The sequence below is a fragment of the Emys orbicularis genome, chromosome 2, assembly GCF_028017835.1.
Source record: "Emys orbicularis isolate rEmyOrb1 chromosome 2, rEmyOrb1.hap1, whole genome shotgun sequence".
Classification (NCBI taxonomy): Eukaryota; Metazoa; Chordata; order Testudines; family Emydidae; genus Emys; species Emys orbicularis.
This window is the reverse complement of record NC_088684.1, coordinates 3,747,768-3,766,930: the sequence shown is the minus strand read 5'-3', so window position 1 is coordinate 3,766,930 and position 19,163 is coordinate 3,747,768. Positions and strand designations below refer to the sequence as shown.

The 19,163-nt window shown below is 48.1% G+C and overlaps 1 protein-coding gene across 1 annotated transcript in view; it reads left to right on the top strand.

Moving 5' to 3' along the window:
* Positions 1-458: 458 nt before the first annotated feature.
* The window catches only part of ARHGAP39 (Rho GTPase activating protein 39), a 287,928-nt gene continuing 269,223 nt past the window's right edge, over positions 459-19,163 (top strand). The window contains exons 1-3 of the mRNA XM_065400194.1: positions 459-509; positions 1,108-1,151; positions 5,587-6,024. Of these exons, the coding sequence (XP_065256266.1) occupies positions 459-509; positions 1,108-1,151; positions 5,587-6,024 (533 nt within the window). The remainder of the gene's footprint in view (positions 510-1,107; positions 1,152-5,586; positions 6,025-19,163) is intronic.

Genomic DNA, 19,163 nt, shown 5'->3' with positions numbered 1-19,163 from the left:
GAGGGAGGGATTTCTCCCTACCCCCACATGGGAACATATAGGTCTTTTATTCTCAGTATTATAACTGTGAGCTTTGGAAAACACCTGTACTGCATGACCATGCCGTCTGTCCAGAAAATGAGTAGCCCCAGCTCCTTCCATGAACTGAAGCAGACAACACGTGGTATCATTGGCATCCCTTCTCTCTGCCAGTAAAATGCACTTTGGTGTGCATTACCACACCTTCATTCTCATGTGGCACCTTGTAGAGCACCGGCAACATTTTGAAGTGCAACATAACACAGGGAGTCTGCTGCCTAATGATTATACTGTCTTTGCTGTTGTCTCATTGCACCCTGCAGCGAGTACAAAGCTCTCTGCTTTTTTAATGTGTGAAGTAAGAACACAGTAGCCTAGCCTGTCTGAATTCACCAGCAGTGTTCATTGCAAGCACTGTAAAATCAGCAACAGGGGCTGGAATGGGAGGAGACAGAGATTCCAGAATACTCTACAGCACCGAAGGTTCCAAGGTGATGGGCGCCGTGACAGCTCCACCAGTTAAAGGATGATGTGTGGGGCTTCTGGGTTCTCATCCCAGATCTGTCACTGACTTGGTGTGACTGTGGGCAAGTCAAGTCACTTCGGCTGTCTGAGCCTCAGTTCCCCCTGTGAAATGCATGTACAGTAACTCCTCACTTAAAGTCGTCCCGGTTAACGTTGTTTCGTTGTTACATTGCTGATCAATTAGGGAACATGCTCGTTTAAAGTTGTGCAATGCTCCCTTCTAACATCATTTGCCAGCCGCCTGCTTTGTCCACTGCTTGCAGGAAGAGCAGCCCGGTGGAGCTAGCTGGTGGGTGGTTGGAACCAGGGTGGACCGGCAGCCCCGCTATCCGCTCTCTCTATCAGCTCCCCGCTCCCCTAAGTTCCCTGTGCAGCAGCTGCCCAGCAGGCTAGCAATTGCAGCTGTCCCTCCCCCCACTGCCATGTGCTGCTCCTGCCCTCTGCCTTGGAGCTGCTCCCAGAGACTCCTGCTTGCTGGGGGGGGCGGGGGGAGGGAGAGAGGGGCTAATGTCAGGGTGTCCCCTCCCCCCTACTCCTGCATCCCGCTTACCCCATCTTCCATAGAGCAGGAGGGACACACAACAGAGGGAGCTTCCAGGCAGCAGCAGCTGTGGTCTGGTCTCAGCTTGCTGATCTAATTAACAAGGCAGTGTACTTCTGACCCCACTCTTTATACTTAAAGGGGAAATGCGCCACACACTCACACTCACACTGTTTGTCTCTGTCTGCCCTCCCTCATTTCCTGCTGTCTTGTACAGTAGAGTGTGAGAGTTAGCCCTTGAGGGCTCAGCCAATTGCTAGTTCATCATTTAGCAGTAAGTCATTCCCTGGAAATATCCCACCCTCTGACTCCTCCACCTCAACCAAGCTTCACAATCATCATCACTGTGTACCAGTATTAAATTGTTTGTTTAAAACTTATACTCTGTGTGTGTGTATAATATATAATATAGTCTTTTGTCTGGTGAAAAAAATTTCCCTGGAACCTAACCCCCTCATTTACATTAATTCTTATGGGGAAATTGGATTCGCTTAACATTGTTTCAGAACTACGTTAAGTGAGGAGTTACTGTACTGCTGAACTGGTTAGTGCCAGTCAGTCTCTTTCAGATGGTGCTGTAGGAATATTGGGTATTACAACTGGGTCCAAAGTGACTGGCTCTTGTGCTTGTGGTCACGGTGGCTCTTTATTTCCGTATAACAGGTACTAAGCTCAGCATGCTGCTGTTAGTAAAAAGACAAATGAGAAAATGTGGTGGTGAAAAGCTTTTCCCCCCTTCCTAGCTGCTCTCAACTCTTCAGAGATTCAAAACCAAAGCCAGTGCACACTTTGTAGGAGGCTGAGATCATTATTGTGAAAAGAGGGGCTCCGTGCAGCCCCACAGGGCCCGTGGCCTCTCGGATTTGTTTGACTCTAGGCCTGGTGGACATAATTGTGTAATGCTTGCTCTTCTCAGATCTTTACTATTTGGATGGATAGTTTTCCCCTTCGCCTCCCGCTTATGGTCAATTGTGTTAAAGCAAGTGGCTGAGGTGAATGTACCTTGGGCATTGATCCGTTGTTTCATGAAGGGCTAATATATTGAGTTGTGCAAGTTGATTAATAGCCCTGGTAAATTAAAAGGCTGAGGAGAAAGCAGGAGAGCTGTAAAGTCTTAACCCTTTCTCCAAAGGCAGGGGAAATAATGATGTAAAGAAGGGGGGATATTTCCCAGCATTATGAGCCTGCTACTCCTCAGAATGCCACGAGGAAGCTAAGTTCCATTTCTCACAGGGAGTGAATTGCATGGGGAGGGATAGCTCAGTGGTTTGAGCATTGGCCTGCTAAACCCAGGGCTGTGAGTTCAATCCTTGAGGGGGCCATTTAGGGAACTGGGGTAAAAATCTGTCTGGGGATTGGTCCTGCTTTGAGCAGGGGGTTGGACTAGATGACCTCCTGAGGTCCCTTCCAACCCTGATATTCTATGATTCTCCAGTGTAGCTGTGGGTCTGGTGGTCTTGGTGTGCTCTGGCTTTTCCTCTCAGGAGACAGGGATTCCAGTCCTGTCCTGGGTCACAGTTGGAGCTATTTTTACTGGTGGTCTCCTATTTCTAATTGGCCAAATACAGGCTTCCTCTTCTAGGCTGAGAAGAGTGTGATATTTGTGCCCCAAGCCCCCTGCAAAATGTGTGGAGTTCACATTCCTTCAGCTCCTCTGTAGAGGGGTCCCGGGCTGCTGGGAAGTGCCTAGCACTTTGATGCATGCCCTTTCCGTCTTGTGCCCCTGGCATGGCAATCTGTGTGTACTGTCCAGGCACTCCTGGGCTATCTGGTAGCAAATTCAAGATTGGGGTTGAAATTGTAGAGGGTCCGGATTTGCTCCCATATATCTGCAGAAGTGATCTTCAGAGTCCGATCAGTATCTCTAGATCCCACTTCACAGGCTAGATGGAATCTGTGGGGCTCTGGGAAAAAGTCCTATCCTGGATAGATTGACATGTATGAGGCTCCTTGGAGTGTTGCTGACTGGAATGATCCTCTATCCACGAATATGATTTTAAACCTTCCTTTCTCCTACATCAGCAAGGAAGCTTCTTTAGTGAGCAAGGCAAAACTGTTTTCCTGTTTGGTAGCTCAGCAGGGTACAAAAAACGGTAGCTCACCTGGAGACTTGGGTGTCCAAATGTTTGGGGGTTTTTTGGCGGGGAGGGGGAGGGAGAAATGGTATGGGGCATAAATAGGTCATTTTCTGCTCAAGGTTTTTTCTTTTCTACTGTGTTTGGGTCTGTCTCTGCAGAGTCAGGATAGTACTTGACACATGGTGGGTATGTCTACCCTGCAGCTGGAGTGGCTTGAGCCAGCCGCAGCATCCACACTTCTATTTTTACTGTGCTAGGTTTAGCCCTATAGCATGAATCTCTGTCTGGGCAGGGAGGTTCGCTCCCGGCTGCAGTGTAGACATACATTGAGCTACAGCAGAGGGAACCATGCTAATCCCTTCCGTGTATACACAATTCCCCTGCTGCGGTAGGTTAGTTCCTTTTCTGCATCCAGTTCTTGACACCTGGAGTCTGCTGCAGAATGACCCAAAGCAGGATTTGTGCAGTGGTAGTCAGTTTCCTTCTGCAGCTGGGTCTGTGTCAGTGCTGCTGAGCTGAAGAGCCGTTGGAGCTGATGCTAGCTGTTGAGGCACGGCCAGGAGATTGGGGAATCAGGAAACGTGGCAGGTGGCCAGCAGCATGTGCTGGAATCACCATGCATATCCGTTTCTTAAATGCAGCCACTAGGCGCTTTTCTTGCAGGCAGAGCCTCCTGGGTGGTGATTGGGAGGGGGGGGGGGGGCAGCAAAGCAGTGGCCCATCCCCCAGTGCCGCCAGCAGGGGCTGTGCCCTGCCACCTTCTGGAGCCACAAACACTGTAGGAGCAGGTGGCCAATCTGAGTTCCTCACCTTCCTGGTGGGACTCAGGCTTTGGGTTTCATCCCTGGGTGGTGGGCAGCAGGCTCTGGCCGTGTGGTAGTGGGCTCCATCCCTGAGATGCAGGTCTTCGGGCTCTGGCCCCAAGGATTCAGCCATGGGCTCACTCCCTGAACGTCGTCCCGTCCTCTGCTGCCTCCTCAGCCCCCCATCGCCCCTGGCTCCCTTCCTCCCTCCCCACCCAGGGCTTAATTTGTCCCCCAGTTTGCTGGGGCTGAGTAAGTCTGCTGTGAAAAGTGATATTAACAAATATACAAATATCACTTTTCACTGTAGCAGACTTACTAGCTAGAAAGTCTTTTTTTTTTTTTTTTAAAGGCAAAACATGCAAAGCAACTTATTTGTGTTTCTATTCTGTTGAGGTCCAGTAAAGAATAAACAGCTGTACATTATGTTTATTATTGAATCTGCAAAAAACCCCTACATAAATAAATACATATGCACATATATACATCTCCAAATCATTGTAATTTGTTTTTCCTACGGTTGGTTAAGTATTTTAGGAAAAATTGTCAGAGCAGCCACCAGCAAGAGTTGGTGGCCGCACTCTGAGGCCACCCAAAAATTTGTTGCGAGAACTCCTGTGTAGAAGGTGGGAGGTGAGAGAACTCGGAGACTCAGCACTAGCATAGCAATGGGTGCTGGAAGTCGAGATAAAGACATGGATGCTGGCAGAGCTTTGTTGGAGCCCAGGACTGGAATAGCAGGGTATGCTCTAGGTGGGGAGTGAGGGCAGCAGCTGACTTTTGGGGGGACTTAGTAATGGAGAGGTAAAAGGTGCTGAAGGTGAGCATCGAGATTCATTGGCATAGTTGTATGCAGAGAAGCTTGCTACAGCTCTTAGCAACATCATATCAGCCTCTGTCCAATGTTTAGCTCTCCATTTTCATGAGTACTAAACTCCTTCTCACAAACACCAGTTACGCTCAGTGTTGTCTGAAAGTCTGCAGCAATCCTGCAAAAAGGGCTTCTAAGATTCCCCTGGAAATAGATAAATGGGGCCAAATCTGGTGCTCAGGACTGCAGTCACTAGTTGCAGTGGTTCTATATTTCTAGAAAGTGGTTCCATTTCCATATTATATGTGGTTGTTGCTGGACTTTGTTGCTCTCTCTTAGCATCACCTTTTTATTCCTCTGTATTTCTTTATTATTTGAGAGTGCCAACAGCATGCTAAGCATTTCTCAGCCCAGTCTCTGCCCTGAGGAGTTTTGAATCTGAATAGACAATGTACTAATGAGGGTAGTAGGGTGGTGGTTCAGGACGCTAGAGGAAAAAAGTGTCAGAGCTAAAATGTAGCACATCTGGTTAGTGCTTGGATTTTTAAAAAAATGCCTTTTAGATGGTCATCAGATTAGCTCACTCCCCTCTGTGCTGTGAGCTGGGGATGGGGCAAAGGCCTTTCAGAAGGGATGCGTTTAAGGGAGATTCACTGGACTCCATAGCCTTGTATAGGGAATAGTGCAAGCCAGGGTTTGGGAAAACCTGACTTGCATCCCCTCCCAAGCAGCCTTTGCTCTCCACCCTACCTTCCTAGCTGGTTCTGGGCAACTGCTACAGCTTTTTAATTGTCCCTCTTTGTTCTCCCTCAGGCTGGAATGGGTGGAAATCATAGAGCCTCGAACCCGGGAGCGCATGTACGCCAACCTCATCACAGGGGAGTGTGTGTGGGATCCGCCCGCTGGCGTCCGCATAAAGCGCACCAACGAGAACCAGTGGTGGGAACTGTTTGACCCGAACACCTCACGGTTCTACTACTACAATGCCACCACCCAGCGGACCGTATGGCACCGGCCGCAGAATTGTGACATTATCCCGCTGGCCAAGCTACAGACCCTGAAGCAGAACACCGAGTCACCGAGGGCCTCCACAGAGAACAGCCCTGGGCGGAGCAGCAATGTCAGCAGGGAGGGCAGCACCAGCTCCTCCCTGGAGCAGGAGCTGGAGGGCAGCGAGAAGGTGCAGGATCAGACGAGGTCAAACCGTCAGTCAGCCCAGTTCGCTGTAGTGAAAGAAGAACCAGAAAGGTAAAGCAGAGCTGTCTCTATGCAGCATGTGACATAGACTGATGGGTAGCGAAATACCCTCAGCCAGGGGAAAGCTGTAATAAATTTGTGCCGCCAGCGACAGATACTGTGTAACCCACCCCTTCCCTGGACGAACTGGGACTAGAGCTCTGGCCATGTGCAGCTTGAACTAGAGCAGTGGTGCCCAAACTTTTCCTCTCGCATCCTCCCTGCCCCCCTTACCAGTAATAGAATGTGTCCATGCCACCCCGGGCTGGGAGCGGGCTCGGGGGCTGGGTGGTGCGTGCTCCCTCCCCAATCCCCTGTGGGGGCTGGCCTGCAGCCTGCCCCACCCCGAATGTTCCTCCTTGCCCTCTTAAGGGAGGACTCTCCCCACCCTTTGGGGACAGCTGTACTAGAGGATAGCTTTTCTAGCTAAAGTATTAATGGGCCATGTGCAAGAGGGCAATGCCATTCATTCATAAAGCAATTATGTATTGGAGGAAGGGGTGTCACTGCCTCTGACTGCAGGGATACCTCTGTGCCGACCCGTAGGTGTAACTTAGTGCTGTCTCCTAAAAACACTTAGGAAAAGCAATTTTCTAAACTTAGAAATGCACCATATTTCACAAAATGGAACATAATCTCTCCACCAGACCCATTTCCAAGGCAAGTGACTTTTATCCCTTTTCTGTACCTCACTGCGAATACAGATTGCTGGGCTGATCTGTTTGTGCTGACTCAGGGGTTTTGCAGCAGGGGTGACTTTCTCTTTTAAAAAGGGGATTTTCAAATTGAATAAAAATACAAAGCCAAGTTTCCTGGTACGTGGGCACAAATAACTAACTGTGCTCTCCGGTCAGGCAGCTGCATTGCACCTTCTTCTTTGCACCCCTGTTTTGTGCTGTTACTGATTTGCAGTTTAGATGCCTACATACCTATTTTTTCCCCTTTAAAATGTATATTCTTGAAATGTAAATAAACTCCCCAGCCACGTCTGCCTGAAATTGCACTCTTGCCATTTGCAAATAATTGGCAGAGAAATTTGTGCTTGTAACTAGGGTTTTACTTTCTCCCAGTGTACATAACAGTGCCATGGCATGGCCTAGTGGTTAGACCCGGGGCTGGGTGTTAGACCATCCTGGCTGTGATACCGTGGGGAAATCACTTACCCTGTCTGTTCCTCCATTTGTAGAATGGAGAGAGACCTGAGCTTTGTAAAAACCCTTGGAGATCCTCTGGTGGAATGCACTATAGAAGTACTGAGTATAGTAGTGCTGGGTTGCCTGTACAGTGTGCTGCATTAGTCCTCTTACAGTGCATGAGAGCACCACTGCGCTTTCCTGGGAATTTGAGCCGTGTTCCTGTTATACCGCCATCTTGTGGATGCAGCCTGCAGGCTATATAAACCCTTTTATTTATTTATTACTTACTACCTACAGAGGATATAAATGGGAGTTTATTCCTAAAAATGATCCCATTGTCAAACCTCTGGATGTAACATTCATTCAGAGTTTCCATAGTAGCAACTACTCATTTCCCACCCTCCACTCATTCCAGCCATTACTACTGTTCGTAAATGTCCATAGTCTGGTAGTCCAAAGGCTTTAGTTGGGATCTCTATCCCGTTTGCTGAATGCCACACAAACACAATGGAGACAATATCTGCCCTGAAGAGCTTCTGTTCGAAAGATGCAGTTGCCCTCTCTCCATCCAAGTCTACTCTTGGAGCAGGTGGAGGGTGATTCTCAGCTCCTGTAAATACACTCATGCTCTCTTCAAGCTAGTGCTCTAAAAATAGTAGTGTAGTCATGGTAGCATGGACAGCAGTGAGTGATGGCCTGGGCTAGTCAACCAAGTACAAACCTGCCTAGATCCTATGAGTGCACAACCTGGGACAGCTAGTCCATGTCGCTGCTTGCTGCTTCCCGTGTGATTGCAGCTACACTCCTATTCTTAGTGCACTAGCTTGATGAGAGCTAGGGCGAGTATGTCTACGTGAGCTGGGAATCCCACCCCTAGCTCCAAGTGTAGATGTAGCCTCAGGGAAACTCTCATTTAGGTTGTCGCTGTTTCCTGTATTGATTTATTGTAACTTCCCCACCCGTCCACCTCCTTGATGCCCTCTACCGTCTATTCAAAATACAGCAGCCAACTTCATATTCTGGCTTGTCCATCATGCAGAGTGTCTTACCCCTTCTTTGAATCCCTCTATTGATTTCTCTTGTCTGACCCGTTAAGTTCAAACTTCTCATCTTTTCCTTCAAGGCCTCAGCAACTCTGAGCCATCCGATTTATCCTCCTTTCTTCTTGAACCCCCCTATCCCTCTGCTATGCCAGTGATACCAACTGGGTCTTCCCGCACGTCCGCATCATGCTTTCTTTATGCTTCCCCCTACACATGGAATGCCTTCCCTGAACTGATTCAGAAGGCCACTACCTTCACCTCCTTCCAGTTCATTCTCAAGATATACTTCTGTGATGCCTACAAGGAACTGACCAATTAATGCTGAACGGGTGGAGGGGAAGTTGGTATAGTTGCTGGGTGTTTCATTTTAAAATGTATATCAAATTCATACATATTTTTGATTGCATTCCTCTCCTCCAGCCTTCGGGTGTCATTTGTCATCTTAGATAGGCCCTGCCCTAGCTATGGGGACAGCACTTCGCATACTGAGGGTGCTACCAGAATAAATAACTGTTCCATGCCCTGAAGGTCACTCACTACATTTGGTTTTTCTCAGGCTAATAGGGGAAGTGATTTCCAGAGGTGAGTGCTCTGCCTCCAGATCCCCAGCGCCTGACTCCATGGACGCTTAGTGCTAACACCCCATTGGGAACAGGGAATGGCAGTGGCTAAACTAACCAAAATTGGAACAGGGTAAGGCTTGTAGACCAAGATCACCACCTTAAATTGCAACCAGTACTGCGGTAAATGTGACTAATTTGTGTCAGTGCTAGCAAGGCACAACCCTTCTATAGCCCCAACCAGACCTTCAGCAGGGTCGTTGGACCTTAAGAAAGATAAATTGATCCCTTAGGTACTTTATTTGACCCTATTAACATAATATCTGGGCATCCCCAATCTTTTAAGGAATTTACCCTCATAACAGCATAAGAACGGCCATACTTGGTCAAACCAATGGTCCATCTAGCCCAGTCTTCTGACAATGGCCAGAGCCAGGTGCTTCAGAGGGAATGAACAGAACAGACAGTCATCAAGTGACCCATCCCGTCTGTCGCCCATTCCCTGCTTCTGGCAAACAGAGGCTAGGGATGCTTCAGGGCATGGTTTTGCATCCCTGCCTATCCTGGCTAATAGCCACTGATGGAACTATCCTCCATGAACTTATTCAGTTCTTTTTTGAACCCTGTTATGATCTTGGCCTTCACAACATCCTCTGGCAAAGAGTTCCACAGGTTGACTGTCCGTTGTGTGAAGAAATACTTCCTTTTGTTTGTTTGAAACCTGATGCCTATTAATTTCACTTGGTGACGCTTAGTTCTTGTGTTATGAGAAGGAGTAAATAACACTTCATTTACTTTCTCCACACCAGTCATGATTTTATAGACCTCTATCATATTCCCCCCTTAGTCGTCTCTTTTCCAAGGTGAAAAGTCCCAATCTTATTAATCTCTCCTCATATGGAAGCTGTTCCATATCCCTAATAATTTTTGTTGCCCTTCTCTGTACCTTTTCCAATTCTATATATCTTTTTTGAGATGGGGTGACCCCTATTCAAGATGTGATGTAGGGCAGTGCTATTATCCCTGGATGACAGGATAAGAAATAATGGGTTTAGACTGAAGCAAGCGAGATTTAGGTTATTCATTAGGAAAAACTTCCTAACTGTCAGGGTGGTTAAACACTGGAACAAATTACTTGAGGAGGTTGTGGAATCTCCATCATTGTTGGTTTTTAAGAACAGGTTAGATAAACACCTGTCAGAGAGGGTCTAGATAATACTTAGTCCTGCCTCAGACCTGGGGCCTGGGTAGATGACCTGTCGAGGTCTTTTCAGTCCTATATTTCTATGATACTTTCCTCATTGTACAGATGGGGAACTGAGGCATGGAGGCTAAGTGATTTGTCCAAGATCACACCGGAAGTCTGTGGCAAAACAGGGACTGGAATTCAGGTCTCACAAGTCCTAGGCTATCTTAACCAGTGAACCATCCTTTCTCTTTAACGAACAAATCTTCTAAAGTTTCCCATTGGCTCTCTTCCAAATCTTTCTTGGGCTTCAGAGAGTCAGTCTGACCTCTCATTTCAATACGTACTGCCCTTGCCTTAGTAGAGCTCAAAGTGCTTTACAGAGGGCTATATAAGAGCTATATGGTGGTGATATTTATTTATTATTCCACTAAGAAAATGGCAGCAGCCCTCACCACTAATATGGAGGTGCAGCTGTCAGAGACTATGGTTCCCAGTACAGGATGCACTGGTGCATATGCAGTAGCCGCTCTGCTCAAGATGGAAGCTTTGCCTGTTGGAATCTGTTACTTTGGGCCTTCTCCTGGCAGAAGTGTGAAGCGTTAACTAGAATTGGAATGGGAGGCTTTAATTTTCGGTGCAGATGGTGCTGTGTTTTTCTGCAGGCTGCAGCAGCATGTGCATGCTCAGTGGCTTCCTGAAAGAAAAGAGAGATCCGTTTTCCTTTCAGCGGTAATACGCGCTCTGGTTTAGTGCCTATCTTTACTGGGGTGTTGTTCTGCCGACACGAATTCTGACATTGCAGATTATTAAAAGCCCCCACTACTTCAAATGCCAGGTTGCTGTGCTGCAGGATGCAAAGGCTCAGGAGGGTGACGTGAATGAAACTGGGCCTGAAAGTGAAAGAGCGTTACCCTGTAATGCTGGAAAATGGGTAACACTCTCTAGCAAGAGCCAGCGCCAGGCTGAGAGAGAACAATAAAACATAGGGTGGCTTCTTGGGAACTTTCTCTCCAATCCCCCATGCAATTTCCCTCCTCCCCTTCCTCCATCATTCAGTCATGGCTCATGTACATTCAGAAAGTGAGTCCTAATTCTATAAGCATTGGTAAATGCACAGTAGGTCCTAAGTTACAAGTAGAAATAAAGGCACCAGGTCCAGATTCATCCTTGTCGAGTCCCCTCAAAGCTGTGTGAACTGTGATGAAGGTGGGGTTTCACAGCAATGGAAACAGTGCGTGAGCTGAAGCAGAATATCTGCCCTCTGGACCTGGAAATGGTTTGATGGCAACTTTGTCTCTCTAGCCTGTGTACTTGTGCCAGAGGAGAGCTATAGCACTGCCATAGCTGCCCAGCGCTGGATTGAAGCATTGGTCCTGTAGGCCCATGGCTAGGGCCCCATCTCCTGGAGTCAAGTGATTATGGCAGAATATCAGCAGCTGTTTTTTATAAAAGCTATTTCTAGCCCTTGTGACTGAAGAAGCGCTTGCAAATATGACCAGAGTGTAACTGCTGCAGCCATTTCTGTCTGAATCTGCAGAGACCGAGACAATAGGTCTGAGAGGGGGAAACTCCCCCTGCATCTGAGAGGGGGACGTTAGCGCTAGAAATAGGCCAGTACCTGATTGGGGGGGAGGGGGGGGGGGAAGTTGTCAGGTGGTTACGATGGATTTACTTGAGTCAAACTGAATCTGAAAAAATTTGGTGACTCGAAAAAGTCCATTTCAGATCAGACGGAACATGTTTGAGCTGAAACTTCCGGTGTCCAGGCACTGGATTCTCGAGACAGAAGGAGGAGGAGATGCTGCCCCCCTTCACTTTTTAGCCCAGTGATTAGGGCACTCACCAATTCAAAACCCTGCTCTGATCTAGGGATTTGAACCCTGGCCTCGCCCCCAGTGCCCTAACCACCAGGCAGTAGGTTATTCTGGAACTTGGAGAGGTCTCATTTGCTCCTGTTGAAGCTGTTCTACAGCCTGATGGTCAGGGCACTCTGCAGGGCGTTGAACCTGGATCTCCTGCATCCCAGGTAAGGGCTCGAACCACTGGCCTGAAAGTTAAGGGAGGACACCACCCCTCACCACCTCCTCCAGCCTTGCGAACCTAGCCTGATTTCCCCCCCCCTGCTCGAATCTGACAAATCCATGTTAAATTCGCAATAGTTCTGGGTCGACTGAAACGGCTTTTTTTTTTGTGTGTGCAAATAAACTATTTGTCTGAAAAACTTCACCCAATTGTAGTTAACTCCAAGACCTACTGCCTTTGGGGACCAATGGGGCTATGAGTAGTAGGACAGTGTAGTGCAGAGGTGGGCAAACTATGGCCCGCAGGCCACATCCGGCTCGCGGGACCATCCTGCCGGCCCTTGAGCTCCCGGCCGGGAAGGCTAGCCCTCGGCCCCTTCCCCGCTGTCCCCCCTCCCACGCAGTCACGCCGCCGTGTGGGCAGCGCTCTGGGTGGTGGGGTTGGGCGCGCCTGCCGAGCAGCGTGACTGGCTCCGGCCGGGCGGCGTGGTTCCCAGACATGCTGCTCTGAGCAACATGGTAAGGGGGTCGGGGGGTTGGATAAGGGGTGGGGAGTCCCAGGGGGCAGTCAGGGGACAGGGAGCGGTTGGATGGGGTGGAGGTTCTGGGAGGTGGTCGGGGGATGGGGAGGGTTGGATAAGTGTGGGAGTCCTGGGTGGCCTGTCAGGGGGCGGGGGTGTGGATAGGGGTTAGGGGACAGGGAATGGGGGGGTTGGATAGGCGTGGGAGTCCTGGGGGGCCTGTCAAGGGGTGGGGGTGTGGATCGGGGTCAGAGCAGTCAGGGGACTGGGAGCAGGGAGGTTGGATAGGGGGCGGGGTCCCGGGGGCGGTTAGGGGCGGGGGGTCCTGGGAGGGGGCGGTTAGGGGACAAGGAGCAGGGGAGGTTGGATGGGTCAGGGGTTCTGAGGGTGGCAGTCAGGGGGCGGGAAGTGGGAGGGGTCAGAAAAAAGGCAGGGGCCAGGCTGTTTGGGGAGGCACAGCCTTCCCTACCTGGCCCTCCATACAGTTTTGCAACCCCAATGTGGCCCTCGGGCCAAAAAGTTTGCCCACCCCTGGTGTAGTGGATGTAGCTAACCCACCCAAGCAGATGCGTCCTGACTATTGGGGTAAGTACAGGGGGGGGGGAAGCCCGCCCCGCCCCGCCCCGCCCCGCCCTGCCCTGCTGCTGCCACTTTATCTTCAGATGCCCTGTTGCTTCCTAAAGGTGGCAAGTATGAAAAGTACTACGCTGAAATCCACATCATCATCAGGGCTTAACTCTATTAATGCTGCTGGACTCAAGTGCCTTCTGGTTTCAGTGGAAACACATTCCCTGTATTCACCACCCCCTTATGTGAAATTATACCTGGCCGCAGCAGTATGGCCTGAAAATTAAACTATAGATAAAAACCCTGAACCCCCCAGGAGAGAGGGGCTCTGCACTCTACTGCTGACTCTCACGTGCACCGTGCAGCTCCTTGTGTTGCCAGCAATACCTTATGAAACGAAGATTGAGTCAGTTACTTGGTGCCCAGGGGTTAGTGGGGCCTACTGTTAGCACTTCAGGGGACAGGTCTACTCAGTCAAGAGCTACCCCTCGGAAAAGTCCTAGAGCACTGATGTGCCGTCAGGAGAGGGGCGTTACTCTACTAGCTCTTCCTGCTGCACGCTTTTCATCAGTCTCTCCACAGCATGGCCGCCTCTGGCTGGCACATGCACCTTATTTACATTGTAACTTTAATTTTAACGGCTTTGCTGCTGCCTAAGGCGCCAGGCTCCTCAGAAAAATGCTGCTGATTGTACCTGGTATGTCGCTACATCTGAGTGGGATTTGGATGGAATGTGAGGCTAGATAAACACTACTGTGGTGCACACATTGGGAAGTAGGGAAGCAGCAGTGAAACAGTTAATATATTTGGCACCACTTCAATGGCTGTGAAAACCAGCACTTGAAAGCAAAAGAGATTCCAGAGTGATCCAGTCCTCATGCTGTAATAGGTTCTCTTCATGGCTGAATATAGGTGTTGGCTATGCTGTCCGCATGCAGTATTTACTACCGTAGCCAGAGGCTCTCTGCTTGGAATAGTGGGTCCTGCAGGTTAAAATACAAGGGATGGGTAGGGGAGAGTGGTTTCCTTTGCTTTGGAAAGCTAGCGCTTCCTGACAAATGAATGTTGGGAACCAGCAGGGGACCATGGCACTGTAGTTTGTAGTGCAATATTGCAGTCAAGTCTGAAGCAGAGATGGGTTGTTATTTTGGAAACGAGTGAAACAATTCTAAAGGGTAAAGCCCTCGGAAACAGCCTGCAGGGACCAATCCTGTGCTGGCTGAGAGGGAGGCTGGATGACCTAATGGACCTGTTCCAGCTCTGATTTTGGTGATTCTGTAGCAAAGCACAAACGAGGAAGGACGGGTGACTGCGGTCAAGGCTCTTTCATGGGAAAGCCTCCAGTGGCAGAGATCTCATCTCTAGAAGTGGCCGATGCTTTGGGTCCTGGAGAAGATAAACTTAAAGAACAAGAGAGCCGTGCAAATTAAAAATTGATTTTTTGATTGCACTGATAGTGGCTATGAAGGGCAGAGCCAGTCCAGGCATCTGTGCTGCGGAACTCCGCTAGCTGCTCAGAGCTCAGTGTGTTCTGCCTTTTGTTGTGGTTTCAGAACATTAGTAACTTGATGGGCCTTTTTCCCCCACCTTGTGCCCATAAAATTGTAAGCATATCTTAACTCATGCCTTTTGGCTGATACCAGAATGGACCTTAAACCTTAACAAACATGCTTCATAGAACAATGAACACTCACATGGGGCTGTCTAGACATAGAAAAATATACAGGCATGACAAGTTCTCAGAGAGAGGGAGTTAAGTATTATCTCTATTTCAGCTGAGTCAGAGAGGTGAAATATCTCATCCCAGGTATTGCAGAGTCAGTGTTGAAGCCAGGACTAAACTAGGCAGTTCCTGGCTCTAAGTAGGGTCTAATGGACTGAGCTGAACAGAAGCCATAAAAGCGCAGTAGCATGTATAGACTGATTTGAACACCAAAGCATTTGAAGATCTGCTTATTTCCTTCCCCCCCCCCCCTTCTTTTTTAAATCTATGGTTAGACATAAACACCCACATTTTCGAAGCGTGGCACAGGATTTCAGCGAATGAGACTCCCATTTAAAGTGCAGATAGTTTAAAACCAAGGCCTGTTATTTGGAAGATGTCCCTGAATGTGATAAAGTCCAGAAGTCTGCTTTATAGCAAGCAGAAATGTTAGACTTGAACTGAAAGTTTCTCTTGAGGAATCCGTTCTTATAGGCTTGTGATATATTGTCTTACTATGTGGCTGTCTGGTCCTAAATCTAGATATAAATTTTCCTTTTACAGGCAGTAAATATGCGTTAACATTCACAAGACCACTTCTAGCCAAAAAATATATAGCACCATAGATGGGCACCTGGCACTGTAAGGCAAGGGGCTAAAGTCCTTACAGGTGTAAACTGGTGCAATGCCACTGACTACAGTGCTTACGGCAGTGGTGAATTTAGTCTGAGGGGCTTATGTTAGACTTAAGGAAGACCAACACATCATGGAAAGTGTGGGTAAGACAATTAGGTTCTCTTCATCTTTTGCCCTGCTTTTTACTTCCTTACCAAGCCCTGTTTGTTGCTTTTCCTGCATCAGCCCCATTGGTGTGTAAACGACACCAGTGGAATTAGTGTCTTGTTATGCTAACTTACCCTAAACTTTAGCTTGTTAGCCTTAAAAAGGTACCATGTTGTATCCCTAAAAGAGTAGATTATAAAATCTATCAGAGCTAATAGTCTCAAGTCTTGCATTGAATATTTTGCTTCATTCTTTGTTTTTCTTCTTTTATCATTTGGAAAAGGCTCTGCTATAGTTACTGGCCTTCCAGATGTGACTGAGCCCCTGTTCTCTGTCAGGTAGCCCTAAATCCTTGGAGAAGGCTTTTATCTGGGGCAGAGAAGATGTGAAGCCTGTTTTGGGGCATCATGTGGCTGCCACAGATCTATCCTCTGCTGGGACTGTATGTAACCACTTGGGAGAGCTGTGACTAATGCGAGACCTGGGGGTTCAAAGGACTATATTGAACAGTGTGCCAGACAAAGATGGACTTTTGGAACAAAAGTGTTAATATTTAGGGGGAGGTGAATACAGATTCCCCACCTCCAATTATGCAAAAACGCAGCCTTTTGAAGCTGCGCCCTGAAGAGTGGGCCAGTGTCTGCTGATCACCCATTACTTGAAACCAAGATTAAAGGCCTACACTGTATAAAGGAAAGACTGAATTATTCATGGTGGTTCTGCTTCTGAATCTGAAAGCATGTCTACATTACAAACTTTTGCCAATGCAAGTTACATTGGCAGAAAGCCACCACAGTTAGTATATTGCTTGCGTGCACGCACACTTGGTTCCTTGCGTTGGCCCTGCATGCACTCACCATGAGTGCTTGTTTTGATGCACAGCGTAGTGCACCATGGGCAGGTATCCAGTGCAGTGTCTTTTGGGAAGCTTTGGCAATGCATGGGGGAGCAGAAACAAGTCGTGCAGGGGTGACTGGGACAGCAGGGTGAAGTTCCCATCATGCAACTTTCTCCATCCCATCATGCTATTTCTATCTCATAATTTTCACACCTATTTTGAAAATCCAATTAACTCATGCAGGATTTGTCACTGTCTACCATCTCTGACAGAAGCATTAAACCTGCGCAACTCTACACTACTGTCATGGACATTATAAGCACAGGACACAAGATCTTCCAGTATTTGCAGAGCTGCAAGGGAATGGGGTGATTTTTCCTGGAGATCCATTTGCTGTTGGACATAGCAAGAACCAATTAAAGATTGGTAGTAGTGTTCATGGAGCAGCTGAAAATGGTGGAGCACTGCTTCTGAGCCTGAGAAACCAGCACTGAGTGGTGGGATTGCATTGTAATGCGGGCTTGGGATGACAAACAGTGGCTGCAGAACTTTCGGCTACACAAGGTCACATTCCTGGATTTGTGTGCCGAGCTTGCCTCAGCCCTCCCGTACAGGGACCCCAGACTGAGATCTGCATTGACAGTGGAGAATTGAGTGGCAATTGCCCTGTGGAAACTTGTGCTGACAGATTTCCCACTGACCAGTAGCAATCATTTTGGATTTGGAAAATCCACTGTGGGGGGCTGTTGTCATGCAAGTGTGCAGGGCCATTAATTGTCTCCTGCTACACAGGACTGTGACTCTCAGCAACGTTCAGGACATAATGGATGGATTTGCTGCAGTGGGGTTCCCAAACTGCCGTAGAGCAATAGACTCCTACATATCCCTATTTTGGCACCAAACCACCTTGCCACAGAGTACATCAACAGAAAGGGCCATTTTTCTATGGTTACAAACACAGGACTGTTCAGAAAGCTACAAGCAGGGACGTTTTTTTCCTGACTGGCAGACTACCAGTAGCAATGTTGAAATGCCAACAGTGATCCAGGGGGACCCAGCCTACAACTTACTCCCCTGGTTCACGAAAACGTACACCAACCACCTCGACAGCATCAAGGAAAGATTCAACTACCAGCTCAACATGTACAGAATGACAATTAAAGTGATTTTTGTAGATTGAAGCGGTGCTGGAATTGTTGACTCACAAGATTGGATCTCAATGAGAAAAATATCCCAGTGGTTATAGTAGCCTGCTGTGTCCTGCATAATATCCGTGAAGCAAAGGAGGAAAAGCTGCTGCTAGAGTGGAGGGCGTAGGCAGAGCAGCTCCCTGCTGAGTTTGAACAGCCCAACACAAGGGCTATCAGAACCCAGTGCAGAACTATATGGCTCAGGGAGTCTTTGAAACGGCATTTTAACAGTGAGCCACAGTAATGTGTTGTGGTGTATTGTGCTCTACCTGGCCTTGCAGTTTGGGGGCCTGTTAGGAATTATGTGGTGCTTCGTGCTCATCTATGAATATAACACTGACAATGCACCTATTAATAGTGTGATGCTTCTGGTACATTTATGATTATTACACTGTTTGTCACTGATCCCATGAGTTGTGCACAATAATAAGTGGGTGCTTTCAATACTGCCAGCCATTCTGCAGCATATATTGGGAACTAATAAAGATGAATTATTTCCCAAACAAGAGAGTTTTACTGAGTAATGAAAACAATTTAAAAAAAAATTCTGTGCAAGTTAAAAGCAAATACATTAAGACTTTAATAAATTTATGGAACAGAGCTTAAAGAAAGGGAAGGAACATTCATGTCCATTTTAGCTACGCATGTATCAACAGTGGCTCTGACAGGTCAGTATGTGAAGCTGTGGTTATCCTTAAGGTCCCCTGGAGTGGAGAGGTAGAGGTAGGAATGTGGCCCATGATGCCACATGGAATGTCGAGGGGGAGTTTAGGGAAGTGCTATACTGGAGTTGACCATGGACTGCAAAGAGAAGTGGGCCTGGGATCATTGAACCTGTAGGTCGAAAAGAGTCTGGGGCATGTTTGCTGCCAGGGAAGTCCTATTATGTCCGGGTGCATTTCCCTCCCCAAATCCTGGGCCTTTCTCCATGCAGTCTGCCATATTCATCCTCCAAGTGGTCTGTTCATGGTCTGATGCAGCATTGGCTTACGGGATCTCACTGAACATGTCATCTTGAGTCCTCTTCTTTCTCCTCCTCATCAGGCTCATGTGTTCTGTGGGTGTGGGGGGGACCCCTCAAGGTGCAATGGTAAAACATACACAGGTACAATTGCCAGTATAGTTTCAAAGGAAAGCATAAATTAAGTTTCAGATCTCCCTTCCCTTGCTCCCCATAAGTTTTAAACAAGACATGCAATAGCGCAGTAGACATCATACATATCCCTATTTTGGCTTCTGCTTTGGAGTGCTTATGCATGGGTACCATGCCCAGCTCCAGTCATGGTGAGTATGGCCCGCCATCGGTGAGGAAAATGAGAAGGGAATTGCTCAGTTGCATGAAACTGAGTATAGGGTACTGGCACAGAATCCTGGCACTATTTTCTACGGGCGGTGATGATTATCGCTGATCTCACTCCTGAGGGTAACAAAGGCACAGCGAGAGAATCAGCTGCTTGCTGGCATCCCAAAGTTGCCTGGGCCCGTAAGCAGCTAGCCTGTTTACTGCAATGGTGCCTACTGAAGTTATTGCTGACTGGTGTGGAAAGGTGTCCTACCGTGGAGGAAGAAATAAGGCTGCCATCCGTAGAAACCTACGGGAG